General features: G+C 56.4%; 1 protein-coding gene across 2 annotated transcripts in view; it reads left to right on the top strand.

The window, feature by feature from the left end:
* ABCA7 (ATP binding cassette subfamily A member 7) overlaps positions 1-17,506 on the top strand; it is a 28,493-nt gene extending 10,987 nt beyond the window's left edge. Inside the window, exons 18-51 of one of the 2 annotated variants that reach the window (XM_029051877.2) lie at positions 1,144-1,348; positions 1,508-1,624; positions 1,731-1,902; positions 2,119-2,250; positions 2,695-2,834; positions 4,053-4,190; positions 4,361-4,551; positions 5,083-5,161; positions 5,325-5,527; positions 5,693-5,741; positions 5,867-5,989; positions 6,177-6,337; positions 6,741-6,865; positions 7,021-7,119; positions 7,864-8,056; positions 8,674-8,768; positions 9,790-9,822; positions 9,938-10,043; positions 10,156-10,230; positions 10,397-10,566; positions 11,210-11,387; positions 11,511-11,626; positions 11,885-12,029; positions 12,141-12,264; positions 12,494-12,623; positions 13,240-13,360; positions 13,766-13,828; positions 14,062-14,168; positions 14,356-14,497; positions 14,587-14,721; positions 15,213-15,316; positions 15,802-15,894; positions 16,524-16,761; positions 17,014-17,506. In XM_029051877.2, the coding sequence (XP_028907710.1) occupies positions 1,144-1,348; positions 1,508-1,624; positions 1,731-1,902; positions 2,119-2,250; positions 2,695-2,834; positions 4,053-4,190; positions 4,361-4,551; positions 5,083-5,161; positions 5,325-5,527; positions 5,693-5,741; positions 5,867-5,989; positions 6,177-6,337; positions 6,741-6,865; positions 7,021-7,119; positions 7,864-8,056; positions 8,674-8,768; positions 9,790-9,822; positions 9,938-10,043; positions 10,156-10,230; positions 10,397-10,566; positions 11,210-11,387; positions 11,511-11,626; positions 11,885-12,029; positions 12,141-12,264; positions 12,494-12,623; positions 13,240-13,360; positions 13,766-13,828; positions 14,062-14,168; positions 14,356-14,497; positions 14,587-14,721; positions 15,213-15,316; positions 15,802-15,894; positions 16,524-16,761; positions 17,014-17,133 (4,422 nt within the window). In that variant the 3' untranslated portion in view covers positions 17,134-17,506. Of the gene's footprint in view, positions 1-1,143; positions 1,349-1,507; positions 1,625-1,730; positions 1,903-2,118; positions 2,251-2,694; positions 2,835-4,052; positions 4,191-4,360; positions 4,552-5,082; positions 5,162-5,324; positions 5,528-5,692; positions 5,742-5,863; positions 5,990-6,176; positions 6,338-6,740; positions 6,866-7,020; positions 7,120-7,863; positions 8,057-8,673; positions 8,769-9,789; positions 9,823-9,937; positions 10,044-10,155; positions 10,231-10,396; positions 10,567-11,209; positions 11,388-11,510; positions 11,627-11,884; positions 12,030-12,140; positions 12,265-12,493; positions 12,624-13,239; positions 13,361-13,765; positions 13,829-14,061; positions 14,169-14,355; positions 14,498-14,586; positions 14,722-15,212; positions 15,317-15,801; positions 15,895-16,523; positions 16,762-17,013 lie in introns of both variants that reach the window. The other variant, XM_029051875.2, reaches the window with a different exon arrangement.
* The last annotated feature ends 4,524 nt before the right edge of the window (positions 17,507-22,030 follow it).

Genomic DNA, 22,030 nt, shown 5'->3' with positions numbered 1-22,030 from the left:
CTTAGGCAGGGGTAGCCACTATTTCATTTTGAGTGGAGGGGGGAAGGGAGGGAAAGGGGAGACAGGGAGGAGGAGGAGAACCGAGACAGCAAAGGAATTCCCCTGTGCTTGGCCTCCCTCCACTGTTGCCAGATGAGGAGGGCAGCTCCGGGGAAGGGGTGGGTGGGGCATGCCAGTGTTCTGGGACTGCTGCAGGACCACTCAGGAACAACCAGCTGAAAAGTATCAGTTTTTCTGGCCCTCGTTCCAAGTTCCCATGGGGAGGGTGCCTTCTCCCTGCCGGGAACCTGATGTTGCAAATGTCCCATCGAGCAGGCCAAGTGCTGTGGAGCTGCACAGATTCTCAGCCAAGGCTGGCTGGATTTGCGGAGCTCCGCGGGGTTCCCACAGTTCTGGCTGGTCTCGAGGACTGCCCTGCCTTCCCCCCACCCCCCAGCACCTAAGTACCCCTAGGGGCTTCCTCCTCCATGGGCCCTGGGACAGGATCAGGATCTCCAGCGAGAACCAGAAAAACAGTTGCAACGATGCCCCCTTCCTCTCCTTCCTCTCGATTTAGACCTGCTCGGCCAAGCCAGAGCCTGCCCCACTTTCAGGGGGCCATTGCTGCCTGCTGGAGATGGCAGTGGGCGGATGGTATGTGAGGGAGCAGCTCACCCGCCATGGGCACTGGGGAAAGGAATGGCTCATCGCTCCAGGAGCCAGGCCAAGAGCTGTGTCCTCTCATCCCAAGTCAAGAAGGAGAGCTGCCAAGTTGGTTCCACCTCTGGCTCCTTTCTAGCTCTTAGGGGTGGGATGAGGTCTGGCTGGCTACCCTTCTTGCCCTAAAAGCTCTGTGGGCAGAGCTAATGGCATCCTTTTACTTGACCTAGTTGGTAGGGGTCATCACTCCCATCAGCCCACTGCCCTAGGTGGCTTTTTGACCGTAAACCTCGACTACTGATGGCATCGCCCTAGCAGCAAATATTCTGTACTTGCAGATTGGGACTAGAACTCAAGTCTCCGAATTCCCATGGCTATGTTCTCTCCACTGGATTGACAGCAGGACTTAGGTCCTGGGTACATCTGTGGGGAGAGGTGCCAGCGGGGTTGGGGAGAGGAAAGCTGGCACCCATGGTGATTGCCTTCCCATCCCCCTCCTCGCAGGCCCTACTCTCTCCTGTGGCATTTGGCTTTGGCTGTGAGTACTTCTCTCTGTATGAGGAGCAGGGCCTGGGTGTCCAGTGGCACAACTTTGGTGCCAGCCCTGTGGAGGGTGACCCCTTCAACCTGGCACTGGCCGGGGGGCTTCTGTTCCTGGACGCTGTCCTCTATGGTCTAGCCACCTGGTACCTCGAGGCTGTCTGGCCCGGTGAGTTACCTCTGCACTATCTCCGGGGAAGGATGGGCAGAAGGGCGGTGGGTGAGGGAGGAGGGCCGAAGCTCCTCTTTCCTGGAGGGACAGAAGGGTCAGAACTGCAGGTTCTCTTGCCAACCTCTCTCTTTCTCTCCCTCCCCTCCCCGGTCCCAGGACAGTATGGGATTCCCGAGCCCTGGGACTTCCCCTTCCGGGCAAGTTACTGGTGTGGGAAGTGGACTGTGCCTGAGTCCCAACAGGCCCCGGCCCCGGAGAGTGGCGACCCCCAGGGTAAGTCCCGCTTTCAGGAGGGATGGGGTGTGGGGAGAGGAGAAAGGGGCGCTTCCAGGGAGGGGTTGTGATGCTGATCTCACTGGAGCCGTTTCTCCAACACCAGTACTATTGGAAGAGCCCCCTGAAGGGCTGCAGCCAGGCGTTTCCCTGCGGGGTCTGGAGAAGCGCTACACTAGAAGCGCCAGCCCCGCCCTGCGTGGGCTCACCCTGGACTTCTATGAGGGCCACATCACTGCCTTCCTGGGCCACAATGGGGCAGGAAAGACCACCACCTTGTAAGGATGGCGAGGAGGGGAGACAGATCCAGGGACTTGGCGAAGTGGGACAGGGGAACTGGGCATGGAACCCTGGTATGGGTGGGGGCTGATCTCTGACCCGTGACCTCAGCTGCTTTCCCTTCCCCCAACCCTGACCAAGTCTCCCTAAATGAACAGCCACCCACCTCAGACTCTCCTGCCACCTTAGTCCCTTCCTCATTTCTCCACCTGCAGGTCCATCCTGAGTGGCTTGTTCCCCCCAACTGCAGGCTCTGCCTTCATCCTGGGCCAGAACATCTGTTCTAACATGGCAGCTGTACGCCGCTTGCTGGGGCTCTGTCCCCAGCACAACGTGCTCTTTGACATGTATGTCTCCGCAGAAACTGGAAGAGGAGGGATGTGACTGGGTGTGGAGGGCGGGGGAAGAGAGAGCATAAAGGTTGTGCGGGGCTGGGGGGGGCCCAGTGGTTGCTCTGATCCCCTCTGGCTGAGTGGATGTGTGTTTGTGTGTGTGTGTGTGTTTGGAGGCATAGTGGGGTGTCTCCATCTCTCTTCCCCTCCATCCAGGGGCCTCAGAGAAGGGGTGGGGGCAGAACAGAGAGACACAGTTGACTCGAATACCCCCCAAAAAGGAAAAAAGCATCCACTTTGAACTAATTTGAACCAGAATGGAAATGCTGACCCATGTCATTTTACCGGTGTCCCGGTCTGGTCCGTTCTGGACCATTCTGGTCTCTTCGCCTGCCAATTCTCTTCCCAACCCCCCTCCCTCCCCCTGCCATGGCCCTGGGCCACTCTCTTCTTCCCCAGCCTGACGGTGGAAGAACATATCTGGTTCTACGGGAGACTGAAGGGTCTGTCGGCCAAGGGGGTACAGGAGGAGCTGGAACCCCTCCTGCTGGATGTGGGGCTCTCCCACAAGCGGCATGAGCAGACGCGACACCTTTCAGGTGAGACCCCCTCCCGTGTTGAAGGGGAGAAAGGAGAGAAGAGGGAGGAAAAGACAAGCAGGAAGAGAAGTCTCACCCTTTGCTACTTCCCCTATCCTCCAAAGAGCAGAAGGACTCAATCAAATCAATAAGTCAAGTTGTGTGACCTAGTAAAAAGAGCACAGGCCTGGGAGTCAGAAGACCTGAGTTCTAATTCCGATCTCCTACTTGCCTGCTGTGTGACTTTAGGCGAGTCGCTTAGCTTCTCTGCGTCTCGGTTTCCTCAACTGTAAAATGGGACGCAATACCTGTTCTCCCTCCTACTTAGACTGTAAGCCCCATGTAGGACAGGGTGTGTGTCTGACCTGATGAACTTGTATCTACCTCCTCGCTTAGAACAGAGCTTGACAAATAGGAAGCACTTAAATGCAATAATAATAATAATAATAATTCAGTTGTATTTATTGAGCTCTTACTCTATGCGGAGCACTGTACCAAGTCCTTGGGAAAGTACAAGCACAGTCTCTGCCATCAAGGATTTTATAATCTAGTAGGTTTCAGATAGGGGAAGCAACCAAGTTTCAAGATTACATGTCTGTTTAGGGAGTAAGGTGATGATCATAAAGGTGATGCAGAGGAGGTGGATGGGTAGAAGAGAGATTAAGCAGGGAAGGCCTCCTGAAGGAGATGTGATTTTAGTAGGACTTTGAAGATGGGGAGAGTGGTGGACTGCTGGATATGTGGGAAGAGGAAGTGCCAGGCAGGAGGGAGGGCATGAGCGAGAGGTTGACGGAGAGAGAGAAGAGAATGAAGCACAGCAAAGTAGGTGGACGTTAAAACTAGCATATTATGTGATCTGGGGTGTAATGGAAGAGGAGCCAGGATAGGTGTGGGGAGAGAACTGATTGAGGGCCTTAATGCCAATGGTCAGGAGTTTCTGCTCCATGTGGCGAGGGACGGGCAACTATTGAAGGAGTTTGAAGAGTGGGGAGACACATGCAGGGTGATGTTTTAGAAAACTGATCCGGGCAGCAGAGTGAAATGTGGAGCAGAGAGGCTGGGAGGCAAGGAGGTCCGCGAGAAGGCTGATGCAGCAGTTGAGTTAGGATCTGACTACTGGCCGGACCAAGGGGGGCGGTGACATTTTGGTTGGAGAGGAAAGAGTGGATCCTGAAGCCATCTCCATCTCTGTCTCTTCTCTGTTCCCCCCGGGGTCCCCCTCTCCTTCTCCACTGGCAGGCGGGATGCAGCGGAAGCTGTCTGTGGCCATTGCCTTCGTGGGCGGTTCCCGTGTGGTGATTCTGGATGAGCCCACGGCTGGGGTGGATGCCTTCTCCCGGCGGGGCATCTGGGAGCTGCTACTGAAGTATCGGGCAGGTCTGGCATAGGGCTGGGATTGTGGGGTAGGGGAAACCTGGGGCTCAGGGGCTGGGGTTGGGGGGGTTGGGTCAAGCTCCAGGTTGGGCCCTGAAGGGGCCCTACCGATCCATTCATGTGTCTGCCACCTCCCGCCCCCCCATCCCCACCCCGATAACTTCTTCCTGCAGGCCGCACGGTGATCCTGTCCACCCACTACATGGATGAGGCTGAGCTGCTGGGGGACCGAGTGGCAGTGATCGCGAGGGGCCAGCTGCGCTGCTGTGGTTCCCCATTGTTCCTCAAGAGCCGTTTGGGTGTTGGCTACTACCTCACCCTGGTGAAGAGGCGACCCTCAGCTCCCACCCGTGGGGGCCAGAAGGTGAGAGCTGGGTGGGAGGGGGTGTATGGTATCTGTTGGTGGGGCTGGTAGGGGGTGGTGAATCCCAGGGGATCCCATACCCATCCTGCCCAGTGGAGTCCAGTGCAAAAGTCATTAGTCAGCATGGCTGTCCTGACCCCACAGACCCTTGGGTGTCTCCAAGAGAACAGACAAGGTCTCCGTCCTCAGGGAGTTGGGACGGAAACACACCTAGAATCCCCAGCTATAGAGACCAACAAATGCCGTGATGACTGAGATGAAAACTTGGGGTAGGAGGGGCTCACAGATTGTGCTGACTGGCTAGAGAATAGGTGGGGTGAATCTGGGAAAACTTCCTGGGGGAAAAGACCTGTACTGGGAAGGAAAAGAGAGTGCGGAGGAAGGCTGTTGCATGCCTGAGGGCTAAGGCGCAGTGTGTGGGTTACACTAGAGTAGACAGGTGGTGGGGGAGAAAGTGCAGACCATCCCCCGACCTGTCCCAAGGCATTCTCCCCTTGTGCTTCCTCCCTACTCCACCGTCTCCACTTTTAGAGCCTACAAGAGGAAAGCGACTCGGAGCAGAGCTGTGACACGGGCCTGGGCAGTGAGCCATCCAGTGAAACCACCACCAGTGAGGAGGAGCCATGGGGGGAGATGGGGGTGGATTTGGGATCCCCTCTCCAAACACACCTCCCCGGACCCATCCAAACCTTCCGACCCACTCACTTCCTCCCCTGACCTCCCCCAGGTTCCCCTGCACCATTGCATCGTGCCCAACCTTCCTCCTCCCCCAGATGCAGGCCAGCTGCTGGCGTTGGTTCAGCGGCTGGTGCCCGGGGCACAGCTGGTGGAGGAGCTGGGCCACGAACTGGTGCTGGTGCTTCCCTATGCCGGTGCCCGGGATGGGGCCTTCGGAAGGCTTTTCCAAGAGTTGGATGGACGTCTGGCCGAGCTGGGGGTTTCCGGTTATGGGGTCTCTGACACCACTCTGGAGGAGGTAGGCCGTGGCAGGGGGAGGGGGAGGGAGGAGTTGGGGAGGTCGGGGCCCGCCACTGGGCAGCTCCTCCTCGTTCATCTCCTTTCCACTCCTTCTCGGGTCCCTCTGTCCTTGTGCCTCTTCCATTCCCCCAGGTGCCTGTCCCTTTATTCTCTCTCCCTGCAGATCTTCCTGAAGGTGGCAGAGGACAGTGGAGTCGCCAACAATCTAACAGGTGGGAAAGGCTCCTCCGTTCCTCGGTCAGGGGGCTGGGGCGGGATTGTCTCTCTTTGGGACCTTGGGTGAGCTTCTGAACCCCACCATCGTTCCCTGAGAGGTGTGCCCTTGTCTTGCCAGCAGACGGTGTTGGGCAGCTGTTGCGCCTGGGCGTGCCTACTCCGGCCTCGGCCCACTCCCTGAAGACACCAAGCGAGGCAACCGACAGGGATGTTGACGGGAACCTGGACCAGCCTATCCCGGCCGGTGGGCTCTTGCCCTTCGGAGTCTCAAGTTACCCGGTGGTGGGGTGGGGGATGGGCTTATGGGCTGGTTCCTTCTTGCCCCCTCTCCTTGTTCTCCTTCGGGCTGGACACTGGACTGGGCTAAATGGGACTTTGATCCTTCTCCATCCCCTGCTGCCCACTTGATTCCGGGGACCTTCTTTGTCTAGCGGCAGCAGCAGCTGAAGTTTTGGAGACTCAAGTCCTCCAAGGGGAGCCAAGCAGTGAGAAGCGGGTACAGGGCTGGGTTCTGATACGCCAGCAACTCCGTGCCCTGCTTATCAAACGGTTCCTCCACGCCTGCCGTAGTCGCCGGGGGCTCTTTGCGCAGGTCAGGGTCTGGGGAATACCAGCAAGTTTGCGGGAGGCGGGGGTAGTTGTGGAAATCAGAAGCTTGGAGCGGTTGCAAGTGGGATCACTGGGATGTCCTGAGGGGAAAAAGCCTTTCTCCACAACCCCCTCTGTGCCGTCGACTAGTAGTAGCATTTATTGAGCACCCACGGGGTGTGATGCACTTTGCTAGACCCTTGGGAAAGTACAACAGAATCACTGCTCCTTGCCCACAAAGAACTTCTACTCTAATGGGGAGACATATCAAAGAATATTTACACCTAAAGTAATCTCCATCATTGGCCCCACTCCCAAGGGCAGGGATCCAATCTACTAACACTACTGTACAGTGCTCTGTTCAGAGTACAGTACATACTATGGATTGATTTCCACCCTGTCCCCAGATCGTTCTGCCTGCCCTGTTTGTCGGCCTCTCCCTCTTCTTCAGCCTCATCGTGCCTCCCTTCGGCCACTACCCACCCCTGCGGCTTCAGCTGTCCATGTATGGCCCTCAACAAACCTTCTTCAGGTGGGTGCCTGCCAGGAGGACCTAGGGGAAGAGGTCAAAGGAATGGCGGGGGGGGGCGCGGGGATGGTGGGGGGAGGTGGAATCAGCGTTGGGAACTTAATCATCCCATTTCCCACTCATCACTCCCCGGACCCACCCCCATCATGCCCATGCAGCGAGGACGCCCCTCGAGACCTGGAATCTGCCCGCCTGCTGGATGCCCTCATGGCCGAATCCATCTTTGGGAGTGAGTGCTCACTGAACAACTCAGAACTGTAAGTCATCTCCCACTGTCCGCTCCCTCTCTCAAGAGAAGGCCTGCTCGCCTCCTCTAGCTAATCTCCAAATGCTGGCAAATCCCTTCCCCACTGCCCCCCTAGCTTCTTCTGCTCCTCAGGGATACACTGCTCACTCTCCCCCATCCCCTGCCCCCCTATAATTGATCAATCAATCAATCAATGACTGTGCAGAGCACTGTACAAAGTACTTGGGAGAGGAGAATACAGTGGAGTTGGTAGACAGGATCCCTGTCCTCGAGGAGTTTCCAGGCTAGAGGAGCTCCTACTCCCTCAGACCCTCTTCTGGCTGCCCACCTAGGCCCATGGGTACCAACCTGCCATCATGAAGGCAGTGGGTAGGGGTGGAGGGGAACAGAAAGTAGGTAGGGTCTTGGGGATGGGATGGAACTGAGGAGAGGGGCTGTGGGAGCAGATAGAAAGGATGAGAGATCTACTTCTGACCCTGCTCAGAAGCTCTGGGTTCTCATAGGAGCCTCAGGGGGAGCGAGACCGAGAGCCCAGCCCTGACGGCTCTTTCCCGCCCCGCCCTGCCAGAGTAGGCGCCTCTGCTTTCAGCCGTGGCATCCTCAGAGTCCTTTGCCCATCTTCCTTACCATCCTCTCATCATCCCTGGTGGATTACGGGGAAAAGCCCAATCGCCTCCCCTGCAGGACCAACGAGTTGCCTGGCGGGTCCCAGATTCAAGAGACTTCCCAGCTCTCTCCCTTGTTGGTTTTGCAGAGGACAGGATTGTGCCCAGCCCAGTCCACTCAGTTTCTGGGTGCCTGAGGTGTCTGAAGAGGTGTCCAACACCTTTGCCCACGGTAACTGGACCGCCGAGTTCCCGTCACCTGCCTGTGTGTGTAGCCAACCCGGCAACCGCAAGATACTCCCCGCTTGTCCAGATGCCGCTGGGGGCCTCCCGCCTCCTCAGGTGAAGCCTGGGGTTGGAGGGCCTCCCCTCTTCATTTCCTCACTCCCCTCCCCACTCCCCCAGCCAAGAGGGAGCCCCAGGGCCCTGAGGTAAGTGGTGCTCAGGCTGAGACAGATTAATCAAAAGGAGATGGGACTCTTCCTCCTGGAAAAGACACAGGCTGAGAGGGGACAAGATTGAAGTTTATGGAATCCCAGAGTGGGTGGGGCAAGGTGAGCACAGGATTGTTGCTCCTCAAATCTCATGCCACCAGGGTGAGGGGGTACCCGCTGAAGCTGGAGGGTGGCGGGTTCCAAACAAAAGGAACCATTTCTTCACCCTGCCAGGTAGTAAGCACATGAAATTAATTCACGGAATACTGTTGAATAAAGGAATGAAAGTTTTGCAGCCAGCAGTATCAGCAATTCAAGAGGGGTTTGGATAAGTCCGTGGACGAGCGGTCCATAGTGGATCTCCAGAAGGGAAGTCAGAGATGTCAGTTCGTCTGTGCCTAACCGTGAATGCAGGGGTCACCAGGAGACTCACTGTCACCCAGTTCCTCCCAGTATCCAGGTGCCACTGGGTGGACTCTCTGCTCTGGTCTGATGCTCTTTATGGATCCTCCTATCTGAGTACAGGCTGAGCGGGATGTTGGAGACATCGTCCAGAACCTGACAGGCAGGAATATCTCTGACTACCTGGTGAAGACCTACCCCCGTGTCATCCATCAGGGGTGAGTCCTCCACTCTCCTGGGACCTTGATGTAACAGCAGTAATGGTGTTGGTATTTGTTAAGTGCTTACTATGTGTCAAGCACTGTTCATAGTGCTGGGGTAGATACGAGTTAATCAAATTGGACACAGTCCCTGTTCTCACAGTCTATGTAAGAAGAAAGGCAGGTTTGAATGTCCGTTTTTACAGATAAGGAAACTGGGGCACAGAGATGTTAAGCGATTTACCCAACATCACACAGTAGGTAATTGGCAGAGCTGGGTTTAGAACTCAGCGTGGCTCAGTGGAAAGAGCACGGGCTCTGGAGTCAGGGCTCATGAGTTCGAATCCCAGCTCTGCCACTTGTCGGCTGTGTGACTGTGGGCAAGTCACTTCACTTCTCTGCGCCTCAGTTCCCTCATCTGTAAAATGGGGATTAAGACTGTGAGCCCCACGTGGGACAACCTGATTCCCCTATGTCTACCCCAGCGCTTAGAACAGTGCTTGGCACATAGTAAGCGCTTAACAAATACCAACATTATTATTATTATTATTATAACTCAGGTCCTCAGATTCCTAGGCCCGTACTCTTTCCACTAGGCCAGGCTGCTTCTCAATATCATCATCTCGATTTGGTCTGTCACTTTCATTTCCCCAAAGCGCTTTTCCTTCAGCAATTTCCTTTGATCCTCACCACATATTGTTGTATCGTACTTTCTCAAGCGCTTAATACAGTGCTCTTCACACAGTAGGTGCTCAAAAAATGTGATTGAATGAATGAATCCCCAGGAGGTAGAGAGAGGCAGGGATTTTCCTTCCCACATTTCCAATGAGGACTTGCAGGCTCAGAGAGGTTAAGTGACTTACCCAAGGTCACACAGCAGGCCAGTGGCAAAACTGAGACTAGAACCCAGGCCTCCTGACTTCCACTTGCATGCTGTTTCTGCTCGACCACACTCTCTCCCCCATGATATGATGGTGGTGGATGGGGGTGGTTCTGGTCCTGCTCCCCTTCACCCCCATCATTCCTTCTCTGCTTCTAGGCTCAGGAACAAGAAATGGGTCAATGAGATGAGGTGAGTGGAGGGCAGAGGAGGCTGGGGATTGAAGGGGAATGGGAGGGAAGTAGGGGTGGGGAAAAGGCAACCCCCATTTTCTGCCCTACATCTCTCTGCCCCACTCCCTCTCCAGGTATGGGGGCTTTTCCCTGGGGGGCCACGGCAGTGCCAGTCAGCCCTCGGGAGCCGAGATTCTCCGTACCATCCAGGAGCTTCGGAAGCTAGCCAATGTCAGCCAGGTGTCTAGGGTGGAAGGTGGGAGGTGGGGAGTGGGCAGGGTGGAGCCCGACAGGGCCAGGCCCCGGCCTCCCCTCCCTCATAGGTGACCCCTCTCCCCTTCTCCTTGACCAGGGTAGTGCATTGGATCTGCTGCTGGTGCATCTGAGCAGCTTCGCCAAGGAACTGGGCTCCCAGAAGAGTGTCAAGGTGGTAGAAGAGAATCTTATCTGGAGGGGTACCCCATTAGTACCAAGGCTGGGGGCCTGGGACTTCTACACTCGGGGTCATGAGGCTAGAGGGCAAGGCAGGAGCCCGGGGACTATGAGGGGGCGGGGTGAGACCCTCCCACAGGTACTGACTGCTTGCCCCGCAGGTCTGGTTCAACAACAAGGGCTGGCATGCCATGGTGGCCTTGGTCAATGTGATGAACAATGGACTTCTGCATGCCCACTTGCCCCCTAACGTCAGTTATCGGGCACACCGCATCACCACCATCAACCACCCGCTCAACCTTACCAAAGAGCAGCTCTCCAAGGCTACCCTGTGAGTGAACCTTTTGGTCACTGAGTCTCAGATTTCAGCCCCGTGACCTCTGATCTTCACACCCAGATGCCTTGGACCTCTATCCTGTGACCTTTGACCCTCACACCCCACCATTCTGCTTGAGACCCCACAGCTGTTAACCAGCACATTTAAGTGTGGCTGATCTTGACCCTGTGACCTCTGACTTTCACACCCACTAGCCCCAAGCTTTACTTAATTGTGGTATTTGTTCAATGCTTACTATGTGCTTAGCATTGTACTAAGCACTGGGGTAGGTTCACTCAGAGACCACATGGGGCTCACAGTCTAAGTTGGAGGGAGAACAGGTATTGAATCCCCATTCTGCAGATGAGGGAACAGAGCCACAGAGAAGTTAAGTGACTTGCCCGAGATCAAATGGCAGGTATGTGGTGGAGCTGGGATTAGAACCCAGGTCCTCTGACTCTCAGACCTCTGCTCTTTCCACTAAGTCAGGCTGCTTCTTTTACTTTGTGATCTTTGACACTCTGGCCCAGAGGGTTTTAATCTTTATCCTTTGACCTGCACCACCTACCCCAAGGACCTGACCCCATGACCACCCCCCGTAATTTCCTCCTCCACCTCCTCTCACTTCTCTGTCCATCTCCCACCTCCCCCATACCAGGATGGCCTCATCAGTGGACGTCCTGGTGTCCATATGCGTGCTGTTCGCCATGTCCTTCGTCCCTGCCAGCTTCGTGCTCTTTCTCATCGAGGAGCGAGTCAGCCGGGCTCAGCACTTGCAGCTGCTGGGGGGCCTCTCCCCCTCCCTCTACTGGCTGGGCAACTTTGCATGGGACATGGTGCGTGCCAGTGAGGAGGAGGGGGACGGGGCTGTCGTCTCTGGGGTCAAGGTGGGGCTGTTGCAGGGCCGGTGGGGTGACCTCTTTCCTCCCCACTCTGAAGTCTTTCCTCCTTTCTTGCAGTGTAACTACTTGGTCTCGGCCCTCCTGGTTGTGCTCATCTTCCTGGGCTTCCAGCAGCGGGCATACGTGTCCACTGCCAACCTGCCTGCCCTGATGCTGCTGCTGCTGCTCTATGGGTGAGCCGCACTCCCACCTCATCCCCTTCCGGATCCCCTACCTCCTCTCCCCTGGCTGCCTCCCCGCCCTGCACGTTTGCCCCTGCACCTACTCTCTGTACCTGCTCTTCCCCCTCCCCTGCACTCTCTTACCTGCCTAAAGTACCTACTGTCTTCCTCTCCTTCCCCCCTCCCCTGTCCACGGTCCCTGCCACCCTCCGCCTGCCTCCGACCCCATCTCCTGCTCACAGTGCCATCTTCTACCCTCCCTCCCACCAGCTGGTCCATCACGCCGCTCATGTACCCGGCTTCATTCATTTTCCACGTGCCCAGCACAGCCTACGTGGTCCTTACCTGCATCAACCTCTTCATCGGCATCAATGGCAGCATGGCCACCTTTGTGCTGGAGCTCTTCTCTGACCAGGTGTGGCGGGAGGTCAGCGGTAGGGCGGGCACAGGGGTGATGAGTGGGGAGTAAGGGTGCTCTGGAAATGGTCTTCTTGAGTCCTCCCCGACCCTGCCCCGCCCTCTGCAGAAGTTGCAGGAGGTGAGCCGTATCTTGAAGAAGGTCTTCCTGATCTTCCCCCACTTCTGCCTGGGCCGGGGGCTCATCGACATGGTACAGAACCAGATTCTGGCTGACGCCTTCCATCGCTTAGGTGAGGAAAGGCTCCCTCCCTGCACCCCCTTCCCCCCCCCCCCCCCGTGACATGAGCACACTCACACACACACACACACCTGGACCTGTCCTACCCACATCTTCCCCCTTGTTCTGCTTTCTCTGAGCTTCCAGTTCATCTCTCCACCTGTCCCTTCCCCCAGTTTCCTCCACCCTCCTGAGTTTAGGGTGAGGGGACTGGGGGCTCAGCTCTTTCTTCGGTCCCCCAGGCGATGACCAGTTCCAGTCTCCATTGCGCTGGGAGCTGGTGGGAAAGAACCTATTTGCCATGGGAGTACAGGGCCCCCTTTTCCTCCTCTTCACCCTCCTCTTGCAGTACCGCCTCTACCTATGTCCAAGGTGAGGAGTCCTGGGGCGAATGGTCATTAGGGGTCATAGCGAAGCAGCGTGGCTCAGTGGAAAGAGCCTGGGCTTGGGAGTCAGAGGTCATGGGTTCTAATCCCGGCTTCGCGCTGTGTGACTTTGGGCAAGTCACTTAACTTTTCTGTGCCTCAGTTACCTCATCTGTAAAATGGGGATTAAAACTGTGAGCCCCACGTGGGACAACCCGATCACCTTGTATACCCCCAGCGCTTAGAACAGTGCTTTGCACATAGTAAGCGCTAAACAAATACCGCCATTATTATTATTATTAGTGAGAGGCCATGGGGGAGTCTGAGAAGTCCCTGAAGCTAATGGGGGGGAGCATGAGGGAAGTCATTGGGGGTTATGAGAGGGGTCTCTGAGGATCATGGTGGGGAGCCACAAGGGAGGTACTAGGGGAGTTTCACTGGTGAGGGGCCGAGGGGGTGCTATAAGACGTGGGGAAAGAGAGGAGAGCCCTGGGGGGTGTGCGCCATGGGATCAGGGAGGAGAGCCCCAGGCTGAGGTGAGGCAAAGGGCAAAAGCTTAGTGCCAAGCCACATGAGTGGTAGAGGGGGGCCACGGAGTCGCATCTGAATTGCCCTCTCGGCAGGCCCAGGCCAAAGCCATTACCTCCCTTGGGAGAGGAAGACAAAGATGTGGCCGAGGAGAGGGAGCGAGTCAACCGGGGAGAGACTGAAAACAGTGTCGTGGTGCTTCGGGACCTGACCAAGGTGAGATGGGGGATGTGGGGGGTGGGGGAAAGGGGGAGTGAGGATGTGTGTGTGTGTGCGCGCGTGCGTATGTGTGTGTGTGTGTACAAGCAGTGTGGCTCTGGAAAGAGAATGGGCTTGGGAGTCAGAGGTCATGGGTTCTAATCCCTGCTCCTCCACTTATCAGCTGTGTGACTTTGGACAAGTCACTTAACTTCTCTGTGCCTCAGTTACCTCATCTGGAAAATGGGGATTAAGACTGTGAGCCCCACATGGGACAACCTGATTACCTTGTATCTACCCAGCGCTTAGAACAGTGCTTGGCACGTAGTAAGCACTTAAATACCAACATTATTATTATTATTATTATAAGGGAGAGAGAGATGGACTTCTGTCTTATTCACACACCACCCTGCTCACCTGCAGGTATATCGGGGCTGGACGAAGCCCGCTGTGGATCGGTTGTGCTTGGTGATCCCCCATGGAGAGGTAAGTACAAGGTCTGGGCAGGGATAGTGTGAGTGGGGGAGTGGGGCTGAGATGAGCAGGGGAATAAGCAAGTGGGTATGTGCGTGTGTGATTCTGACTCACGTGGGAGGGAGCAGCACTGGAGCTAAATTTGGGAGGGATGACAGAGGGGAGTTCTCCCTGTCCCCTCGTTCCCTCCCTGCCTCCCCCTCCCCACCCCCCGCCACATGGCTCCCCACAACCTTCCTCCACAGTGCTTCGGACTCCTGGGGGTGAACGGGGCTGGCAAAACCTCCACCTTCCGGATGCTGACGGGGGACACCCCAGTGAGTGGAGGAGAAGCCTTCCTCCAGGGTTTCAGGTGAGGACAAGGGGTCGGGTCGGAGAAGGAGGGGTGAGACTAAGGGATGAGGGTGGTGTTAGGAGAGAGAGGAAGCTCGGGTTAGGGGCCAAAAAGGCATCCATCACCTTCAGGAACCCCTCCTCTTCTACTCGGTCCCACTTCTCCATCTTCCACCCCCTGCCTCCCTGGTCCCCCCACCCTATAGTGTTGTGAGTGACCTTCAGGGGGCACATCGCTACATGGGCTACTGCCCCCAGTTTGACGCTCTCACGGACCTGCTGACCGGCCGCGAACACCTCGAGTTCTTCTCCCGCCTGCGGGGCATCCCCGAGGAGGAGGTGGCCAAGGTTAGTACCATTCCTTCCTCCTCACCCTCTCCCCTCCACTATCTGTGGACCCCAGTGTCTAGGCGCGCTCTGCACCTCCCCTTTTGCAGGAGGTACAGAAGGGGCTGACCAAGCTGGGGTTGCTTCAGTATGCGGACCGACCCGCAGGGGGGTACAGCGGCGGGAACAAGCGGAAGCTGTCCACAGCCATCGCCTTGGTGGGCGGCCCACCCGTTCTCTTCCTGGTCAGTGACGAGCTGAGGCTGGGGGGTGGGAAGGGCCAGGGGCATCTCAGGGTCCCTTCTCCCCACTCACTCACCTCTGCCTAGGCAGGGGTCCACGGTTTGCAAGAGGAAATGTGGAAACTGGAGTCATCGCACTCCACTTTCTAGGTTTCATGCTTTCAAGCCTCCACCAATCAATCAATCGGTGGTATGTATTGAGCGCTTACTGTGTGCAGAGCACTGTACTGAGCACTTGGGAGAGTACAACACAGTCGGTAGACATGTTCCCTCCTCACAGAGAGCTTAGTCTAGAGATGGAGGACGGACATTATTATAAATAAATTCTGGATATGTACATTAGTGTTGTGGGGCTGAGGTGGGGTGAATAAAGGGAGCAAATCAACATATGAGGGCGATGTAGAAGGAAGAGGGAAGCAGGAGTCGGGGAGACAAGCACAGGAGCCCCACCCCATGACCTCCTGTGCTTGTCTCCCCGACTCCTGCTTCCACAGGATGAGCCCACAACGGGCATGGACCCCCAGGCCCGGCGCTTCCTCTGGAACTGCATCCTGACCATCATCAAAGAGGGTCGCTCTGTCGTGCTCACCTCCCACAGGTGTGAGATGGGGGTGGGGAGCGCCCCCGGGAACAGAGTGACAGGGTGGGGCCTGGGGAAAGCAGTGGGCGTAGGGTTTATCCCAGACCATCGAGTTCTGCCTGGGGCATAGATGGCATTAGGGGCGATCAGCAGCAACCAATAGGTTCCTTTTCCCCTGCACGTCCCTATGATGCCTGCCCCGAGACAGACAGCCTGGTGAATCCAGCCGTGTTAGAGAGAGGCCAATGAGCTCCTCGCCGACTCTATCGATACCTCTGCGGATGGGTGCGCTGGGCACCTGCCTGATTAAGCAGCTGGCGTATGCCACTCCCCCAAGAAAGAGCAGAGCAGTGCAGCGGCCCCCTGACGTTGTCACATTCCGCTGCCCGCCTGGTGTAATGGGTGGGGGCATCCTGTCCATCTCCTGGTGTGGCACCTGGGAAGGCTGGAGGTGGCCACCCAAAGGAGATGCCACCCACGCCAATGTCCCTCTCCCTTTCCAGCATGGAGGAATGCGAGGCCCTGTGTACCCGCCTGGCTATCATGGTGAACGGGCGTTTCCGCTGCTTGGGCAGTGCCCAGCATCTCAAGAACAGGTAACGGGGTGGGGGAGGGGGGGTCAAGGGTGCCTACTGTCCTGCTAGACACAGGACCAGAGGGACTCAAGGGGTTGGCAGCAATCTGTCTTGAATGCTCACTGAGGGCAGGGCCAGGGATTGTCTCTGAGGGGAAGGAGGCAGACAGAAGTCACGGTCTCTCACACTCACACCCTTGCGCTCGGACACTCACAGACAAGAAGAGGAGACATGAAGTTCCAGGGGCCAGAGCCACGGCAACACAGATAACAGAAACAGGCACAGTTACGGAGCCAGATAGCAGTGGGATGGGCCAGGGAGGTGAGGGCAGCGAGAAAGCTGGAGGGGTCTGAGTGGGGTGGGATTTATCTGGGAAGGTTTCCCTGGGGGAGCAGATCCCTAGAGTTCTGAGAGAGCTTGGGGATGGCGTTTCAGGCAAGAGGAATGGTGTGTGCCGACTGATGAGCCCCGGGGTAGGGGACGGAGCAGAGAGCACACAGATGATGGGCTGGGGCGGGAGAGGAGGGCGGATAAGGAACCCATTTCCAGCTAGGCTCCCAGGCTCTGGCTGCGAATGGTTTCCTTACCCAGCCGCCCTCCTCTCCCGCCCCAACGCATCACCTGTGTCCTCTCTGCTCGACTGCCTGCAGGTTCGGGGAGGGTTACACAGTAGTCCTGCGGGTGCCCACTGCCAACCTGGACCAGGTGCAGGAGTTCATGGAAGCCTCGTTTCCTGGCATCTTGCTAAAGGAGCACCATGGCTGCCTACTGCAATACCAGCTGCCCACTGGGCACTGCCCGCTTGCCCAGGTCTTTGGCCAGCTTGCAGCCCAGAGTGATTCTCTGGGCATTGAGGACTTTTCTGTGTCCCAGACCACACTCGATCAGGTGAGACTAGGGTCGGGTGGAGGTTGCCCCTTGTGGGGGTCATCCCATTCCTCCTCTCTCACCATCCCCTGCCTTGTTCAGAAGGATGCCCTGGGCACATGCTCTCTTGGCCTTAGGTGGGAGCTTCTCATAGCAGTGCTCTGGCGGTCCTCCCCTCCTCTACCTTGGCCCCCACCCAGAGAACCCATGTAATCCAGTCCAGCTCCCTGACTGATCCCTCCTCCCCCTTTCTCCTCTCCTCCACCCCTACAGGTGTTTGTCTACTTTGCAAAGGATCAAAGCGAAGATGATCCTGATACCGACCACCTACCCCCACCCCAGTCTCCCAGGATCAGCTGCCTCCGCCGGGCTTTTGCCGAGAGTGTGGTCTGAGCCCCAGGATGTCACCATCCGTCCTTTCCCCTGCCGGCCCTGGCACCTTCAAGAGAAGCCGGTTCATAGTGCCCACACTTCTGCCTCTGACTGGGGCAGCATGGCCTCCTCTGACCTCCTTCCACTGTCCCCTTTTGACTACCCAGATGAAGCTGCCAGTGTGGTCCACTAGCCCTGTCCCTTTCCCGCGAGCCTGGGGGTAGTGGCCACACCTGTTGGAGCCAGGCTGGCCTGGTAGATGGCATAGGGAAATCAGGTCAATGTTCCTGTACCCCTTCCTTCAACTCCCTTCCCAGAGAAGGGATAACACCCTCCACCAGCTTCCCTGTTCCCCCTTGCTTAATACAGTGTGTGACACCTAGTAAGCACTTTACAAATTCCATTATTATTACTATTATTGTTATTATTATTATTACTATTATTATTCCCTGACTCCTCCAACTCTCTCCCAAGGTGGTCGGGCCAGGCAGAGGTGGAAGGGGAGAGGATGAGAGGGCCCGTATTTCACGGAAGTAAAGGTTGTGGAGTCCAGTTTCATTTTGAGGTCTTTTAAAATGTGCACCCCCCTACAATCCTAGGACCTGATAGGTTCCCTGTTTGCCTGCTCTCTGGACCCGGGCTGGGGGGGGTCTGGGGGAGCACACAGGGAAGGACCCCGAGCACCGCAACCCTAGCCTTCTTCCCCAGCATCCCAGCAGCCTCCTGAGACCCCCTTTCCATCTCTCCTGCAGTGCTTAGAGCTGAGGGGAAGGGGAGGAATTGGGGGGATGCCTAAGTTGGAGGGGGAAGCAGGGCCAGGACAGGCTGGGAAGTCCCAGCTCCTGGCTGCAGAGGCTGCAAGACAGAGGGATGGAAAGGGGGTGCTGGAGCACTTTCTCAGTGGGAGCCCAAGTGGGTCCCTGCAGGACAGGAGGAGGTAAAAAGAGCCTGGGCCTAATGGTGGGCTAAGACCCCTGGGGGCTGGGCTCAGGAACACACTCACCACCCCCACCTCCCTTCTTTCCAGTGATGGGGCAGAGGGCAGATCTGGCCTGCCCTTCTAGCAGCTGGTCACGTTGTTGGTCGGCTGCAGCTGCGGGCACCCCACCTCGGGTCTCTTTGGCCTGTGCCCAGCAGCAGGGGCCTGTCCTGGGGTCTCTGGCAGCCCAATCCAGGGGTGGCTGAAAAGTAATGGGGGCTATTGTGCGCAGATCTCATCCCCTCTCCCCGCTTCCCTCACCTGAATTCTCCCACCACTTTGTCCCAGGGCCGGGACGGGGAGGGGAGTTTACCCGCTGGGAGGAGGTGCCGGGGAAGTGGCAGGGCACACAGCATCTGGGCAAACAGGCGATACTGGTGGCTGCTGGGTAGCTCCTGAAGCCGCTGCAGGAGGTGGTGGATCGAGAAGCGCAGGCTCGGAAAGCGGGGCTGGGCTGGCGGGCTCCTCCACTCAGCCTGATCCTGGGCCAAGAGGGAGAACTTGGCTGCAGACCCCCCTTCTCCAGCAGGGCTCACCCCCTTGGATCCCTGACCCCCGGCCCCTCCACACTCACAGTCTCCACTGGTCGGGTTGAAGCTGGGGATGGCCGTGGGGGCGGTTGCAGGATGATGCGGGGAAAGCAGCTTCGGGGGTCTGGGGTCTGGGAGGAGTGGCGGCCTGGCCCCAGACTCCCATCCACCTGCACCGACACCGCCACGGCTCCCAATCTCCGTCGATTCCTGAACGGCGGTGGCTCCATTTGAGGGAGCCAGGGGAGGGTGAGGGTAGGCAGGGGCATGTGGGCCTGGCCAGGCTTGGGTCTCTTGCCCCCTGGGCCCCCTCTTCCTTTCCCCCATGTCCCTTCCTCAGGCCTCTTTTCCTCTGGGTCCCCTCCTCCTTTCCCCCTTGCCTCCTCCTCGGTCCCTCCCCCTGGTGGTTCTAGGGTGGCCTTCAGGATGGGGCAGAGGTCCATAAGGATCTTGCGGGAGTGGGGTCCCTGTGGGGGAAAGATCCACTTTGTGACCCTGCCAGCCATTGGTGACTCCTGGGGATGGCCCAGCCTCTCCTCCTCTTCCTCATCTCTGCCTGGGTCCAAGGAGGCAGCAGCTGGGCACCTGAGACCAGGATAGCGATTCCAGGATGCAGGGGGGCGTGGGGCCCAACTGGCCAGTCATCTTTCCCCCAAATCCGCCCACCCCGTACCAACCCAGAGGCAACTGCATCTTGGGGATGCATAGTCCCAGCATCGTTCCTCCCCCCTTCCCCCATCCCCGCCACCTCCCAACCAGTGCCCCGGCTGTACCTTCCCTGAAGAGTGGGCAGGAGGCAGCAGGCCAGCCCAGATCTGTCCACATGATGGGTAGCCTCCTCGAGAGGCTTCTGTATCTCTTCTGGTAGCGGCCAGGTGGCATTGGCAGACCAGTTCTGGGCAAGGGGAGAAGAGGGATTTGGCCTCTCCCCCCCACTCAGAGGCAGGGTCTGAAAGGCAAAGGGCAAAAACAAATGACCACTCCCTTTTTCCGAGGGATCATTTTGTTCCCCAGAAGGACTTTCTCTGGTCATGCTTCGTCCTACCCCCGTTCCCCCTCCCTTTTCCTTTTGCCTGGGGTTCAGTTCTGTCCCCTATTTCTTTGATTCCCAGGTGCCCTCCCCATTCCCACTGGCCCCTGTGCTCTGGGTGACCAACAGGGTGAGGGGACAGTGAGGCGGGGCGGGCTCCCTCAGCGCCCCGGAAGAGCAGGGCAATGGGGCAGGTGGTGATCCGGATCTTCTTAAGGTAGCAGCAGCTGATTGCCAGCCTGGAGGGGCTGCATCTTGCCCAGAGTTTCTTCCATCATCCCTCCACCCACTGCCCTTTCCCTTTCAAAACTTCACTGGCTCTCTGCACCCCAAAAGAGAGGGGCAGGGGGTTCCCTCATGCTGCTGAGGCCTGCAGCCCTACTCCAGGAGCATAAAGCTCTGCCGATGCTCTTGACCCTTCCTCCTCCAGTTCTATACTTTGGATTCCTCAGCTGTTCATTCAATAGTATTTATTGACAGCTTACTATGTGCAGAGCACTGTAATAAGCGCTTGGAATGTACAAATCGGCAACAGATACAGTCCCTGCCCACTGACGGGCTTACAGTCTAATCCCCTGGGACACAGACAATTCAGTCCCCCCTCATTCCTCCATCCTCTTCCCCCAGCCCGCTCAGACTCAAACCACCTTATGAGCCTGTGGCCCTAACCCAGTCCAGGAAACCCTTGGTAACCCTGCCTAGGTTCCATCAACAAACCTCCGTGGTCTGGTCTCCTGCTTTCTGCCACCTAGGCAGTAGTTCAAAAGCTCTGTACCTACCACTCCAGTGCAAAATTTGTGGATCAGCTTCCTCGCTGGTCTCTCTGCCTCTAGCCTCCAATCTCTCCCTCCCTCTGATTTAAACATCTGAACCCCTCTAAAATGAAAGCTTAGAGGGCAGGGATCATGTCTACCTGTACTTTACTCTCTCCCCACCTTCCCCACTGAGGGCTTAGTACTCTGCTCACGGTGAGTGCTCAATAAACTTCATTGATTGGTTATAGTACATGTTGCGGTACGGATCTTCTTCCTGAAACGTTACTCAGCACGTGGCTCCCTCCGCTCCTCAAAATCCTCCATTGGTTGTCTATTTTGACTTCAAGGCACTCCACAGACTCACCCCACCTTGCACCTCAACTCTCTTCTCCGTCACCTTGACTTGCTCCCTTTAATTCATCCTCCCTCCCATCCCCACAGCACATATGTATGTGTATATGTATATATACACATACATATTTGTAATGTATTTATTTATATTAATGTCTGTCTCCCATTCTAGACCATGAGCTTGTTGTGGGCAGGGAATGTGCTTGTGGTTGTATAATAATGTTGGTATTTGTTAAGCGCTTACTATGTGCAGAGCACTGAGATACAAGACACAAGATCAAGATACAAGGGAGATACAAGGGAGATACAAGGTCATCAGGTTGTCCCACGTGAGGCTCACAGACTTCATCCCCATTTTGCAGATGAGGTAACTGAGGCACAGAGAAGTGAAGTGACTTTCCCACAGTCACACAGCTGCCACGTGGCAGAGCCACGCTGCTTCTCTATTTGAGTGCTTACTGTGTGCAGAGCACTGTACTAAGCACTTGGGAGAGTGCAGTACACCAGAGTTGGTAGACATGTTCCTGGTCCACAATGAACTTAGTCTAGAGAGGCTTTTAATGGTCATTCTAGGGCTTTGTTCAGCCTTTCAGACCAATGTGGATGACAGTCTGTTAGGTCACGTCCTTGGTCTTCTCCACTGAAAAACAAACAAAAATCCCCCCTCACAATTTAACGTGATTTGATAAAAGTAGCTTTCTTTAAGTCCAAAAAGGCTTGTTATAATATATAATATTAATTAATGAATGTGGTGTGCCTGGTACAGTGCTTTGCGTACAGTAAGCACTCAATAAATATGATTGAATGAATGAATAAATACCTTTACGTGTGTCTTCCCTGTTAGACTATCAGTGCCCAGTGGGCAGGAACTGTGTCACTTGTTCGTTTGATATTTCCTAAGTGCTTAGTACAGTGCACTGCACCTGGTGGGTGCTCAATAAATACCATTCCTCCTTCTCCTGTTACTATTACTCTGCTGTTGGTGAGGGGATTTTGTTAGGGTCCAGGGAGCAAGGGACTTCTAATAAATGCTAAGGTTGAGGAAGGGAAGGGGGAGTGGAGAAGGGGATGGGTGACAGTATTTATTGACCTGATGTCACGGAACAGGCACCAGGCCACCCTGGATCACCCCCACTGTCCATCCAACCCAGAATCTTATCCTCTGATCGTGGCACTCAGAAAAACCATGTGATCGTGGCTCTCCTGGACACCTGTCCGTATGGTTAAAGACTGACCACCCAACACCCCCAACCTTCCCCTCTACAACTCTTAA

The sequence above is a fragment of the Ornithorhynchus anatinus genome, chromosome X1 (assembly GCF_004115215.2).
Source record: "Ornithorhynchus anatinus isolate Pmale09 chromosome X1, mOrnAna1.pri.v4, whole genome shotgun sequence".
Taxonomy (NCBI): Eukaryota; Metazoa; Chordata; class Mammalia; order Monotremata; family Ornithorhynchidae; genus Ornithorhynchus; species Ornithorhynchus anatinus.
The sequence above is the reverse complement of the archived record's forward strand: the minus strand, read 5'-3'. Positions and strand labels throughout refer to the sequence as shown.